General features: G+C 44.7%; 1 protein-coding gene across 1 annotated transcript in view; it reads left to right on the top strand.

Moving 5' to 3' along the window:
• Positions 1-15,416, top strand: part of LOC144110883 (uncharacterized) — a 35,532-nt gene that overhangs the window by 9,058 nt on the left and 11,058 nt on the right. The window contains exons 3-7 of the mRNA XM_077643950.1: positions 3,326-3,429; positions 4,367-4,461; positions 8,088-8,325; positions 11,338-11,560; positions 13,004-13,166. Coding sequence (XP_077500076.1) covers positions 3,326-3,429; positions 4,367-4,461; positions 8,088-8,325; positions 11,338-11,560; positions 13,004-13,166 — 823 coding nt within the window. The remainder of the gene's footprint in view (positions 1-3,325; positions 3,430-4,366; positions 4,462-8,087; positions 8,326-11,337; positions 11,561-13,003; positions 13,167-15,416) is intronic.

The raw sequence follows: 15,416 nt of genomic DNA on the forward strand, positions 1-15,416 counted from the left end.
CATTATTTTTAATTGACTGGTAGTCTTATGTTCTTCAGCATGTATCTCAACTATGGATGCTTGCCGATACATCACATTACAAAAAAATGAATTGACTGCTCAGGACATCCGTTAATCTTTACCACTTATGCCGTTCTGCCGTGCAGACTAAACGGAGTCAGCGCAGGTAAAAGCTGTTGCATATTTGAGTAGTCATGAGCAATAAAACTCATTACCGCTGGAACTGCTTTGCGTATCTAGAGACAGTTATGCACTTCAATCTTCATTTTCTAACATTAACTTGGTCAATTTTAATCCAGTAATTCTGAAATACAGCGCAACGCAAAACGGACCGCAAATTAACGGCGTATTTCCTTATAACTCTAAAAAATGCTGCGGCAAGAAAAACGGAACTATTCAGTACTTTCGCCATTTCACACTTAGTAAACGCTCTGGTTTCCTTTCCAGCTGAGCAACCAAATGGCAAGTATTAGTTAAACACTACTTGTTTGATTCCTTGTATCATTTAGCATTTTGGTTTGGTTTATGGGGTCTAACAGTCCCGAAGCGACTAAGGCTATGAGGGACGCCATAGTTGAGGGCTCCGGAAATTTCGACCACCTGGGGTTCTTTAACGTGCACTGGCATCGCACAGTATGCGGGCCTCTAGGATTTCGCCTGCATGGAATTTCGACCCCGCCGCCGGGATCCAACCCGCGTCTTTCGGGCCAGCAGCCGAGCGCCAGAACCACGTTCTTCGTTTTCTTGTACCTAAGCTGGCAGCAAAAAGTTATGCTATTTTTTTAATCTTAATATATATATATATATATATATATATATATATATATATATATATATATATATATATATATATATAACGCATTTCAGGAGTGCATGTCGTTAGGCGTGTCGGTCGTACATAGTTTAGCAAAGGTACTGCGCAAAATAATGCAAGTACGGACGAGAAGGGCACAAGAGCGGGCGCCCGTCCTTGTTCCCTTCTCGTCCGTGCTTGTATTATTATTTTGCGCAGTACCTTTACTCATATATATTATGCACACACGCAAAACCACACATCCGGCTTCGGGCGATACTGCAATATCAGGGCTGAATCCAATTTCCTCTCAATCCAATTTTCTTCTGTGAAGCATTAAGCACACTTCTTGTAACCGCTCATTAAATTTTTCCTGTATTTAAATTTTTCTATATTTTATTATGCTGTTCCATTTCTTCATATCATTTTCAATCCACAGAAGATGAAAAGTAAGTAAAATTTTATTGAATTGGGCATTCTTCGCCGAATTTAGAGTCTTTAGGAGCCCAGACAAAAAGTGGAACACGCAGCTTGTAGTGGCCTGTTGCTCCCTTCAAATTCGTTGTGCATGTCTAAAGTATAGCTGACAATGGCAATACAATCACCGGTAAATGACAAGTAAAATAATGAAGTTGATCTCAACAAAAACAGACTCTACATAAAGACTATTGTTTACACTGCATGACTGATGAAACAAAGTTCAAAGCTGTTTCCACGGCGATAGTGATATTTTGTTATTGCTTAAAGCACAAATTGTGTACCACGGCTGCTTCCATAATATTTTCAATACCATGACTATCCTCTCTTTTCATGGTTTTAATGTGGTAGTGAATGTGCATTTGGTTTTTGCTTCGCTCGTGATGTTCTTTAAAAACATAGCATGACCTTGATTACTCTATTTAAACGAAGTTTTTCATACCTGAAGTTTTTCAATGCTGAATCGTCTCGACAGTCGCGAGTGAAATTGTGGCAATGAAAACAGGTTTAATAAAAAATAATAAGCTCGCGACTTCCGAGGGTATACTTAGCCCACGACCGAAATAAAGCGACGCGTGGAAGGCTGAGTATTCTAAACCTGCTGTATATGTAACGTGGTGAGGTTAAACCTGCAAGCCGAAAGATTACTGAGGCAATAAGAGAAATGCGGCTTTTAATCATGACTCTTAGATTCCCTCTCTCTGCACAAATAGACATTTGTTTTCAGAGATGATAAGGAAGCCTTGCCGAAAAATTGGCACAGATTAACATAAAGGTGTACGTGGCATTGCTGCTGTGCTATATGTTATGTGTAATATACAGCCAGACATTATGTCGCAATCAGTCGCTGGCGAATGAATTCCAAATTGTGTTCTGGTATACTTACGAGACAGTGCCGTCCAAATAACTTCGCATTTTCTGCACCTCATTTGTTTGCGCACACCTGACGCTTATGCAAACCTGCCTCCTTTATGGAAGGCTTACATACATAGCATCTTCTTGAGCTTAGACATAACCACATGAGCTGCGAAACTCTCGACTTCCATACATCTCATGCACGAAACTGTGACATAAAATTAATATACAATAAAGTCTAGTAAACCGTGTGGGGTGGACTTGGGGAGATAAGTACGTTCTCTCCACTCAATTGCGTCTGACACGGTTCAAAGCCGCCCGGACCCCACCCCGTGATCGCGTACGCTACCGAGCGCTCGCCGACCACGGCGGGCCTTGCTCTGATGGAACAAACGAACGACACACTGGCTGACGCAAACAGGCATTTATTGCTACAGAAACAATAACGCCAGCTAGCAACAAGGTACGCTAATGAATCGAGGACGTCCGACTCACCAGCAGGGTTCCGAGCGAATGTTCGCCCACGCTAGGGCAATGGATATATCTTCCGAAGGCCGGACGGGACGAGTACGGTTGCCTGTCTCCCCGTCGCTTCCTCGCTCCGCCGGCGAAGAGCGGAGCCGCGAGCGACACGTCCGCCCGCGCCGACGATCCCAGCCGAATCACCCATCTCCCGCGGGCGGGCTTCAGCAGTCTCCCGCGCAGCGACGCTGGCTCCTTCTCTTGCCAGTTAATGTAACTGACAAGGGAATGCGTTCATTCCTCGGGGTGAGACTGCTGCTGCACGGTGCCTCGCGGGAAAGCAAACACAGGGGGCTGCAGGGCAGGTCCCCTCAACCGTCATGTCACTTTTGTGATCAAATGAACTCTTCAGTCGGGACAACACTGTATGAGGCTCTGCGCATACAACTACCTTACTCCTGTTTGTTGAATAGTAAACTGGGCAAGTCGGTGGGTATCCATAATAGAATAACCTAAGTGTCACACACAGCGCTAAGTGTTCCGCTTCTTCCTATAGCTCGTATCGTCTTATGCGTGGCAGTTTCTTTAACTATTGTTACTCCGGTATATTTCTGAAAATCAGTATTGTAAGCACCATATTCATTAATTCAATCAAGGTTCTTAGTTATCAAATGACACTAGTTCACTCTTTTCTCCATTTAGACGTGCGGCCTTTCTTCTGCATTTCCTTTTCCTCAGGGAGAAGAAGCGCTTCTTCGCTATGGTGGGCACTATCTGCTGCCTGTTGTTGCTTGCCGCCCTACTCGCCGGTATCTACGCCGGTACCAACATTCTCACAAGCGGTGAGGGGTTTGCTCCGTCATCTCTCGCTCCCCTTCTTGTTACGATATAACAAGACTCGCTACGTGAACGGGAACCTAGGAGGACGCAGCGACGGGTTCCAGAGCTGTTTGGTTGAAATGCGATCTCGTGAAAAGCACGCACGTGGCGTTGACTCGTGCTCGCAGCGTCGACTGTAATCCCCAGAATTTGTGACCTTAGTCATCAGTGAGCACACTCTTAGTACCAGGACAATACTTTTCGAGTTCCCAGCTTGGCTTGCGGATACAGCTCACGTTTGACAAGGTGCTAAGGCCTAGTGGAAACCTGGACGGAGCGCCCGTGGGCTGTATGAACATAAGACAACACGGTACATTATAAAAAAGCGAAATCGCTGGTTATTAACGTGCACGACAACCCCAATACAGCGCCGACCTTGAATTTGGCTTATATCAAAATGCAGCCTCGTGGCTGGATTCGAGTCCTCACCTCGTGATCACTGCAGAATGCCAGGCGCCGAGTCACGTGAAAACAAAATTTAGATATTTCAATTGTCATAGGTTATATGTTTCGGAGAATCCACCAAGGTGGAATAGATAGCCGTATGGCTGCGCTTGGGTGGATGGCAATGAGTAATTACTCCATTATTACAATTATCGCAGTTTCGTCCACACGGGATTCTTAGGATAAGCAACGTATTTAGACGTGGTGACAATGAACGCCAGATGTAAAACATATATTGGCAATGGCTAACCTGAAAGTGAGCTTCTGAAACGCCGCCCCAGCAGTGAGCGCTAGAATTCCTGTGAAGATCGGGGAATCCATAATACTGCCAACGATCTAAAGGACCCGTTCGCAGCATTCTAAAATCATAAGGAAAATTGATGACTTGTAAATTTTTGCCGTAGGGTGCTCATAGCAAAACACTCACATGCACCTATAACGCATTCTCTTTAACAGACGAGGAGGACAATGGAGTAACGGAAGACCGCAAACAAACGTACTCGTCGGGACCCGGATCCTCAAAGCCTGGGGATGGGTCGTCAACAACGCAGGCAAGTTTCGGTTGCCATAGAAAGTGCCAGGGTTTAATATTTCCTGCCATGTCGCATTATCGAGAAAGAAGCGGCTGCCTCAAAGGCAGAAAGCGTCTCGCTTAGAATGGGATGTATACTGCTGCTAGTGTTGCTGACAGAAAGAAAGAAAATGGAAGTGCATGGGCCTGCCCACTGGCTCAAGCCGAGCCACAGCCGCTGCCAGGTGCTGAAGGTAGGATATTTGAAAGATAGAAAAAAAGATGGAAAGAAAAGGCACGCGCTAATGTACACCGAGCCGATCTCGCAGGCAGTGCAATACCGGGAGGACCAGTGCCAGAGTGCTTCAAGCCGAGCACTCCGCCATATTAAAAAAATAAGATTAATATTTGGGGTCTAAGGACCCGCAGCAGATATTAAATCAGGTATCAGGTATCAGATATCATGGATCAGATCTATAGTCACACTAATTGTTTTGTGGGGCTGCCGGTAGGGTTTTAGTGTATGCACAAGCGTGGACTGTCCGTCTTTCAGCAACAGTCTGCAGCAGGCACTCGCTCGCGCCAACACGAGCTGCAGCACACGGCGGACAACACACTTGGTAAAATGAAAATGGAAATTGGTTGTTGGGGAAAGGAAATGGCGCAGTATCTGTTTCACATATCGGTGGACCCCTCAACCACGTGGTAAGGGAAGGGATAAAGGAGGGAGTGAAAGAAGAAAGGAAGAAAGGGATGCCGTAGTGGAGGGCTCCGAATAATTTCGACCACCTGGGGATCTTTAACGTGCACTGGCATCGCACAGCATACGGGCGCCTTAGCGTCTCGCCTCCATCGAAACGCGGCCGCCGCGGTCGGGTTCGAACTCGGGTACTCCGGATCAGCAGCTAAGGGCCCTAACCACTGAGCCACCGCTGCGGGGCACACACAAGTATTCCCTTCAATTCTCAAAACACGGTCTCGGAGCTGGGTGGTGATGGAAAGTGATATGTCCACCATCCGTCCGGAGAGCAAGTATTTTTGACGCGTGCAATACAAAGCATTCAAGTGCAATGTAACAAAAACCGCACTACAGTCAGCGTCCTTTGGTTGCAGGTGACAATGAGCGATGCTGTGGTTGTACTATCGCCTTCAGTACAGGTTTAAACGTGCCCGTACTGAGCTCGTTTCGTGGCAACACTTATAGTGCATTCCGTCACTGTACACTGAAAACTAGATTACAGGCACTCAAGTGGAACTCAGCGCGGATCTACTAATGTCGATTTCCTTGAGAACCATTTTCATACCCTGACTTAGTGTTGACAGCCCACTCTGTTCATGTCCTTTTCAGTCTCTTTGGACTCCAGTCACAGTCATTTGTATAGGAAGCACGGCGCTACTGTTTAACGCATTTTTTAAGAGTGAGGGCCAGAGTTCAAAGGCTATAGAACAAGCTGACGGAAGAAAAAAAATCGTTATTTGCACTCCTTCCATCACGTTGTATGAAAAGGAGATAGGATTTTTAGACGCCTCATGATGTGTCACCTGTTGATCTCTGGCGCGCAAGTGTACTTCGGTTTGTTTTTCTTTGCACGTTGGAGTTTATAGTGCTCTCTGTGCTATCTATGCACTGTGTGCCTTTCGCACCTACGTCGTTTATCTGTGTATATATATTGCGTTCCTTCATAATAAAATTTATTTGAGAGACGGCACCTGTCTTGTTCCCCTTCCAGTGTGTTTCGTCCCTCCGCGCTCAATGTTGCGCCAAAATGAACGACATCTAACTCGTCCAACTCACCATTATTCTGAGACACAGAATTCAACTAGCGAGCTAACTGGGAAGTTGACGGAGGTTCAACCTGTGAAATACTAATTTCATACAGTGCTGAATGTTAGACTGAGAACGCTATTGAATTTTTAATATGAGTAACAGCCGACCGGCGGCTCATTCTAAATATGTGGAATTAGGACGCTGTAGGTGAATTTTGTACTAAGAATCTAAGACGTAGAAATGAAACATTCCTCACCCCCTAATCAATTTGAGCTCACGACCACAGCAGCAAAAAGAACTTCGGTTTCGCCGTTACGAAATGAAGGGCGCATTGGCACAGGCTTATAGATTAGCGTGAGAAACAGTTAAAGACGGCATTGATTTTCCTTTATAAAAGCAGCTGGCTGTGGCGACACCTCTTTTTCGTTTTTGGCATTTTATAGGTAAAAGAACTAGCACTAAGCGGGCCTAGGCAATTTTTCGTTACAATGCCAAATCAATACAGGACAAGCTCAGTTTTCCCTGAGCCTGTTTTTAGGCAAAATAATGAAACTTCCTAAGCCACAGCTACACGTCTAAATTTAGATGACATATTAATAATGTTCTGAAACCGGTTGAAGATTCTCGCTTGGGCATGCGGCTCCACTGAAACACGTATTAAGCGGTAAGACTTGCTCAACTGTAAAATCAGAACTCCCCTACACACAGTGCTTCTGTTTCCGATTAGCAAGTCAAAAAGAGAACTATAAACCCACACGTCTCTACTGACGGCGAACTGACTGAATGAGATGAATTAGAAAAATTGCTCACTTAATATGCACCTGAAATACCTGACTTGAGCGAATATTGTGAATAAATCGTTACTTTGTGGAACGTTGCTCTTATTTATATATGCGATTGGATTCTCTGTAGTGGGAACGCTAGTACCAGTTTAATGGGCGAATAATTTGCCACGGCTAATCGCGAACGCCATTACTTCTGTCTGTGCAGCATTATATTAAATCTGATAAGGTGTGCAGCCCCGGGCATTTTCAATTCAAAGTTGCCAAGGATTAACATCAGGTAATGTAGTCCTGTACCTCTATCATTTGGAAACTTTTGGTTTATGACTTCCCTGCCCTTGGTGTTCTGTGCCACCATTGCCTACCCGCGATTTATGTATAGAGGTACAAATAAAAAACAACGTGGTCGTCATCGCGCGATGCACCTGCGCATCTTCCAAAAGTGGGCTGGTCTTCTTAAGTATAGTAAACGTAATCGGAAATGGCAAGAAGCATGAGTATAATATTTAGTGGTTTCTTGGCTTCACATCCCTCTAGCTATAATGACGGACGTTACAAGGAGCCATTCGGCGCATCTTGTAGTTCGGTAATCACATTAAACTCCATAATCGACTTTTGAAATGCCGTCGTACAGAAATCTGCTGTAATTTCAAATTTCTGGCCCTCTTGAGAGTTATGAGACAACTTCTAAATACAGCTCTAAATGCTAGCTGTGGCTGTTTGGCTCCACAAACTGTCTGAAAAATGACTGTGTTCCTTGTTGTTTTGCAGCCGCAATCGACGTCGTCATTATTAGATTTTCACCATATCTCGTTTTAACCACCCTTCAATTCATGTACGCTCACTTAAATTCATTTTTTCCCTAAAGAGGCCATTAGATCTCATGATTTGTTTACTGAATAAGTGAAGAAAATGATAAAATGCACTAGGCAATTTCCAGTTCATTTAAATTGATTGCATTCAACGTGAGAGCTCCTGCGTGGAAGTGTTCGAAAAGCGTCCGACAAAATTTTCAACTTGCATGCTTTAAGGAACATCGGGGCGAATTCCACGTATAATCCTCCCCTTTGCGTGAAAGGGCAACGAATTGGATCCGCTGTTTGGCGTCAATTTCAGGCCACCTCCGAGATGCCGACGGCACATCCCACTCATCCATCCCGAGCACAGCCTCCTCCTGCTACCATCCGGCCTACGCCGACAGCATCTTCCTCGAATGCGACAATCTCGGTGACTGGGGCCACGACTGATTCGATGAGTACGACCAAGGTGGCGACTGATTCCACGCCATACACTACGCTCTCGGCGACAGCAAGCCCGCAGACCACCGTATCAGCTCAAACGACTACGCCAAAACGTGAGGGCTGGCCTTTTTTTTTCATTCTATGCTCATGCGTCGGAAATAGGAGATCATGTCGCAAGGGGAAGCTACGCTGAGCCAGGCGGGCCGGCAACAAAGTGGAAGTCAACGCGTTATCCTCATGCAAGTGCGATGGCATTACGCGTGGACAGGACAGCGACTGCACGAAACGCGGCGAAGAATAAAACTCACTCGAGAAATACGAGCCAACCGTTAGCAGTTTAAATTCAGCCACGTGATACTTATGGACAAGCACGCGACTAAGTAATAATAGTTACGGCAACATCACTATGCACGCACCGTTACTATAGCCTGAAGTGAAAAGCAGGAGCATAGTATAGTAGGTTCACAAAATACGAAGTGCTAACTATCCACTAAGAACTACGCCCTATGTGCGGGTTGAGTAAGTGTGTGTTCAGGTTGGATGCGTACCACGGCGAAAATGTGGTCTTACAGAAGTACAGTCACGGATAAAACTTTCAGGATGCGGGCTCATGAAAAAAAAAAAATGAGAGCATTAACAGCGTAATCGGGGAAAAAAATGTCGATCATAAACTAATTCACTGCTTGGAGAGAAGTGACGTCCCCAGACCTGAAGTGACAACTGTACGTTTAAATGTGTCTTCAATTTGTCCGTGCCGACACCTTTAGACACCTTCGGTAAAACATCTAAGCACGGCTGGATGACCCGAAGAGATGCCTAGCTGCGTGCAGACATGCGTGTAGGGGCCGCAAACGCAACCATGAAAGAATGACACCAAACTCGATGTTAATACATCAAAATTCCCTACCACATTCGCACTGCATTCGCATAACGTGAGTATGTGCCCCTGTAAATTTTTTTTTCTGCGTTGCCTGCCTAGCTAGTGAACCGCATTCGTGCCAGCCAATAGAGCACGCATGCCCGGAATATTTTGCATTTTCACTTTCGTTTTCGGAAAGCATTATTTCTTTATAAAGAATCCGCATTCCGGAAAAGTGTTCTTGACTGTACACAGTACTGGCCAAAAAAGAGGCACTCAGATCTTCAACAATAGAAGGATTACCCAGAAAGCAACATACCAGACTGTGTATGTTCGAAACCTGCAGCTTGGCGTCCATCTCTATTGGACACACGCTAGAAGGCAGTTAACAAGCACGAATGATTCGTTTCAGAAAGAAAAATTGTTTCAAGGGCTTTGCACGAGCGCATGTGTTGTTGGCAGAACTCTCCGCTGGTGATTCGTACCGCTAATATTCTCCTGCTCGCCCCTTAGATGGTCGTGGAGTAGGCACTTTATGCTCTCTGCCACTCCATCTGTCGTCATGTGGCTCAGATAGGTTTGGATCATAAGGTTAATGTAGCCAGAGGCTTAGGAGTTATTGATAATCGGCCATCCGTGGACCAGTTGGCGTTGATAACAGGACGAATGCAGAGGCCTGAAATTCCACGCGTGAAGTACACATTTCCGGACGTTTGGATTAATACAGGTAGATAATACTTAAGGACCGATGAGGAATATCTCAAAAAAAAAAGAAGAAGGTGAACAGGGCCGTTATCAAGCATATATAGATCATTTAGGGGTACAACAAATATGATGTAATTCGAGTCCTTCGGATTGTTGCTGTGGTTACGCGGCTGACATCTGCGAACGCGGGAGTGTACACGAAATGAGACGGGCTATAATAACTAGAGATTGACCAGACAGCGGTTGATTGATTAACTGCAGGTGGTCACGGAAAGTCAGAAAGTAAAGCTATACAAGGAGAATAAGAGTTAGACGTCATTTCAGGCTCGTGAAAAACAAAACAAAATATTCTGAGGAAACACTTAGAAAATAGAATGAACAAAACAAAATATTCTGAGGAAACACTTAGAAAATAGAATGACAAGAAGTGGGCAGCCAGTCTGCAAGTTCTTGTATAGTAATAACAGAGACAAGCTGTGTAAGAAAAAAACTAGAAGCATTACGAGAGACATAGCAGAGACAACAAGATGGAAAAGGAAGTTACCGTGAGCATAAAAAAGAAGTTCACGAAATCAAGACGGCCGATTGACACATAAATAGAAATAAAAAAAATCACAGCTTAAAAAATGCCGTAAGATCGAAATTCAGAAGGTAGCGCTACATATTATTCGAAGATGCAATGCCCTCCAGACTGAGGCTCGATAAGGTTGTCCTAAAAGGAGATATGTAAGTAAAGATGGACAGGAAGAAATTGCACGAACTATCACAGAAATTGAAATAGAGCTTTGAACTTAGGAAGAAAAATGCTCAGGATCCAAAAAAAGACAAGCAACCACAATAGGAACAAAAAAGTTTCGATGAAACGGCATTTTTAATTCTCTAGGCAAGATGGCGCTCGCCACCACTTTGATTCAACGTGTATGCGAATAAGATATACGTCGGAACCAAGACGCCATTCAGTGAAGCGGTGCGCAGTATCAAGCGTTCCCGTGGAAATAACGGTGCGACATTGTCGGGGTAAGTGGCTCCCTTTCTAAATCGGGTGGAGGAAGCAATTTTAATCTGTCATTCACTCTTAGTGTCGTCCGAGATAGCTATGAGACGACCAGAGTCCGTCATTGGACTTCTAAGGCACAAGCAGACCTTCATGCAATTGGCTTGGAAAGTCCCCATGCTGTTTTGAATGCGATGAGTGCGCTTAACATGGTGCCAATCAGCAGCATCTGGCTGCCGCTCGAGCGGAAAATAATTAGATTAATGATATGAGCATGAGCGTTGGGTCTCTTCTAGTTGACGTCTAAATGCGCACAAGCCGCGCTACGAATTTCGAAGAAATCTGGTTACACACCTGTCAGAGAGACCACGTACGCAATCAGACCGAAGTAGGTGAAGCAATGTACGTTCAACGGCCGAGGATGAAGGAAGCGCGCCCATTAATTGCTCTTAGGACAGAAGACAACATACCCTGTTCTTGAGGTCATATTCTGCTGTAAAGCACTTTTTGCGCGTGCGCGGATCACCTCAACAGGCGTTTTTTTCCTCTTGCTTCTACCCTCAACAGGTCCGGGTCTGCGTCGCTTCACCACCGTGTGCACAGTGAGCTACCTTCACATTGGTCTCGTGATGCCTCCGGGAGATAACTGCAACTACATCTTCTACGACTCGCTCTACTCACGGCCCGAGGACACCTTCATGGGGACATTCACCAACAACTACCTCAAGCCCTTCTTCGACGCGGCCAGGCAGAGCACCACAGTCCGCTTCGGGTTCTCTGTGCACGCACCGTAAGCCATGGCGTCCTTCTCGCTCTTCGATGATATTTTTCATTTCGAGAAACGAAAATTCGTAGAGAAAAAATTTATAAACTACCGTTCTGCACAAATGTTTTTGCGTAAGCGGCAGGCTGCATTTCTGGCACCACGCAACGCGGTACACGGTAGGGAATAATAAAAATCACTCATTGGGAACCGGAACCTCACGTTTCCAGCCTTCGCATGCCAGGTTGTCCTGACGCAGTACACTTTCCCTTATCACTGGGATGACCAAATTGGCCACACTTCGGGGATGCTGTATTCGTTGTTAAAGCGTACCAATGGCCATCGTCGACTTTCTCCGCTTTGTAATTTATTAGTAGGCCTGAGGAGATTCATGTGGCACTCCATTCGTGGTTAATTATCACTACATGCAGGACCAAATAAAGTTTTCCGTCCGTCCGTCCGTCCGTCCGTCCGTCCGTCCGTCCGTCCGTCCGTCCGTCCGTCCGTCCGTCCGTCCGTCCGTCCGTCCATCCATCCTAGGCTTTTAGTGTGTACTTTGGGACGACATGACAGCATATTTGACGGTATCTCGTGTGGCATGTCTGTAAAGATAGATAAGTGAGTGTGAGGTCCCGTTCAGCTGTCCTCCGCGATTGCTGGCGCCTCTCTTCGCTGTATTGATTCATTGAAGAGTCTGATTGCGAATTGCGCTACGAATGCAATGAGGAGACCTCATAAACGACTCAGTGTGAGGAAATAATTTCCACCGGTTTTAAATTTTATAGTGCATGTAGAAGTCATTGGACTGGTACTGCGTGGCAATGAACACGAATGAATAATATGTATTCGGTAGCTGGAGGGGAAGTTATTAAGTTTTTGCACTGAACCAATGCCCAAAGTGGTTTTTTAACTATCAGCGGCCACTGCGTCTTAACTTTATTTATCGTAAATGCTTATTAGTAATGGGGGATAGGATTTCTGCTCTGTACGAATAGGCTCGTCTACAGCGGGATTCAAAATCCTATTGCTTACAATCGAGTCCTAGCGCTACCCGATCGTTATCACAACCAACCCCAGTACGTCCGCTCCAGAGTTGTACCTCTTCCAATGAAGTCCATGAGTCCTGTCCTGCGCTACGTGCTGCAAACCTAAGCCTGCGAACAGCTCAGTGCAGGTCTAACTATGTAATTCTCTGTCGCCCCGAGCGCATTTTATTCCTCCGAGTCCATTACACTAACCTACTTGCTAGCCGTGACCTCTGCACAACGTGCCCTGCCCTTCTCTGTGTTCACTACGGCCTCTTGAGCTCAGCTAGGATATCATTACGTAATCTCTATTCACTAGTCCACTCTGCTATTTTCGTGTGTCTTACTGCCGCACAACTACACTGAAGTGGCTTTCCAGGTGGCTGCAATAGCACAGGGTCGGCCGATGCCGCAACCTCTACAAGAACGGAAGTTTTCCCTCCAGGGCAGTCGATGGTTTCACCAACGAGATCCGGTCGGTCGATGGCAAGAAGCACTACAAGGACCACTGGCAGCAGAACGTCTACGGCTGGGGCTTTCTCAACATCCACGAGCTAATCGTGAAGAACAGCCCGCAGGTGGTGAAGTCTGCACTCACCGCACTCAAGGTTTGGTGTCTGAACCTCTGAGCCGGTTCGGTTGAACAATGACTGAAACACCGCTTTTTAGTCCAAAAAGATCGAATCCACTTTTCGAAATTCAACCGGATGAATGAATCGTTTTAGTAGATTTACAGTCTTGTCATACCAAGCGATTATGTTCATTTCCTCAAGCTGTTTCATGTTCAATTGTCTTCATGCTCAGTAAGAATCGAGACAAGCAAGAGGAAGTGGTGCTTACGTCACGAGCAGTAGATGGTTTGTCGTGTACTGCGCTTTGCTACTCCCCGTTCCTAATTAAAGAAATGAGAAGCATGGCAGTAAGTGAGAGACGCAGCTTGCCATGAAACCATATTTCAAGCCACTAAGATGAATAAGATTGCATCTCTAAAGGGAAAGCGGCGATGCATATTAGACATTCTCAGCAGCACTGTAACGCCGCTGTCAGCATATACAGTGGCAGTCTGTCTTTTCAAAGAATCTTATTCATAAAACTTATTTTAAAAACGCTGCTAAAACACTGACATAAATCTGTTGCTATTTACAAACGAAGAAAACAAGGGTTCCCCAGGTTACTTTGACAAGAAATGACTTCTCTTCCGCAAATAACTATTCAAAAAGGTAAATATACTACAGGCGACGTAGCCTATTTAGCAACATAGACAGACAGTTATTCACTGCCTTTTACATACAAAGGACAACACCAGTATGTTTAAGATGAAAAGATCAACGCGTTCGAGTTTTAATGTTTTATTTTCGTGTTCTGCAAGCACGAGCGCTTTGAAAAGACTATACCTCCTGTTCTCTTTACAAAACGAGTTATTTTGGCGAGCATAGGTCAACAGACGCGTAATTAAGAACATTATAGCAGCGCTCAATATATTCTTCGACATAGGAGGACCAAAGAAAAATTAGAAGTGTGCACATTAGAGGGCGGAAATGTTTTCTTGTAACGGCATGTGTCGATCTATATTAAAAAGTTGCCATATTACACTCCCGTGAATAATTCGTGGCAAATAAGTGTTTTCACGACCTGTAAAGCCTGAGTTGCTTGTGCTCGCAAAGCACCAAATCTCATCAGTCTTGTACGAAGAGCATTTACGAACTTATTTTCTCAAAGCAAAGTAAGTGTCCACTCGAAAAAGCGCAGAAAGATGCTGCTAAACGCACTGACAAAAAAAAAAGCTAACCAGTTATGCCGGTAAACAGCTTACCATTTCAACAAACATGCGTCTAGATGACCCGGCAATATAATGACCTTGAATAGCGCTATTGGCGTATTGTATGTGCATGTGCGTGCTTCTTTGGAGTTTTACGGATTCAGACACTAGAATTACTTGGTGAGTTTGATCGTAGAGCCTGAAAAGTTTTCTGAACTCAACAGTCAGTATAGCATATTTCTGCCGCTCGAAAGCCAAATACTTACAGCAGAAATTTCAGTGTGTCAGCAGCTCAGAAGTCTCACTGCAGAGACGCAGATATTACTAAGGCTGAAATTCTTCTATAGTATATACCATTCTAAAACAGGTTTTGACCATGACCATTATTTAATCCCGCCAGACTATATGTCTGCAAGAAGGAACCACCCTTTCAAAGTAAACGAAATTAAATGCAGAACTGATTTACTAAAAGTGTTTTTTTTTTCAGAAATAATAAATGAATGAAATAAGTTGCCCCAGGAAGTCCTTTCAACGAAATGTAATGAATAGTGCGCCGCATTGCTGCAATTTTATACTTGTGTTTATATCAAATTATGCTGCAATGTATTTTCTGTATTTTTTTTCTTTTCCTGTCACTATGTTGTAGGATTATTGTAACTCTCTCCCTTCGCTGTAATGACAAACCGGCGCTGTGGGTAATGTGATAAATAAATAAATAACAGCAGCAAATTCTAGGTAAGCGAAATTTTAATTGTCTACACGTTAGTGGGTTTGCGTATTGCGGCAATCAACAGTTGCATTTTGGTACAAGGATGCTTTTTTTGTCGCCCGCGCGGCTCATGGTTCGCTGCCATTTTTTATGTTTGAAAATAAATCTTTGCCAACTTTTACGTCCAGTGAGCCATAATTAATAGGCTCAACATCACAAGCACCCCTGTGCTGGCGCATGCGCCAATTACAAGCTGGCAGGCAGCCTCAATCTTCGTAGTCGGATTCAGGGTTGAGAGAAAAATTCGAATGTTTCGATATCGGCAGGACACAATAGAGTTCCTTCCTTTCTTCCTTCTTTCCTTTAGTGTATTTACTTACTTTACTCTAC

This window comes from Amblyomma americanum, chromosome 11 (assembly GCF_052857255.1).
Source record: "Amblyomma americanum isolate KBUSLIRL-KWMA chromosome 11, ASM5285725v1, whole genome shotgun sequence".
Lineage (NCBI taxonomy): Eukaryota > Metazoa > Arthropoda > Arachnida > Ixodida > Ixodidae > Amblyomma > Amblyomma americanum.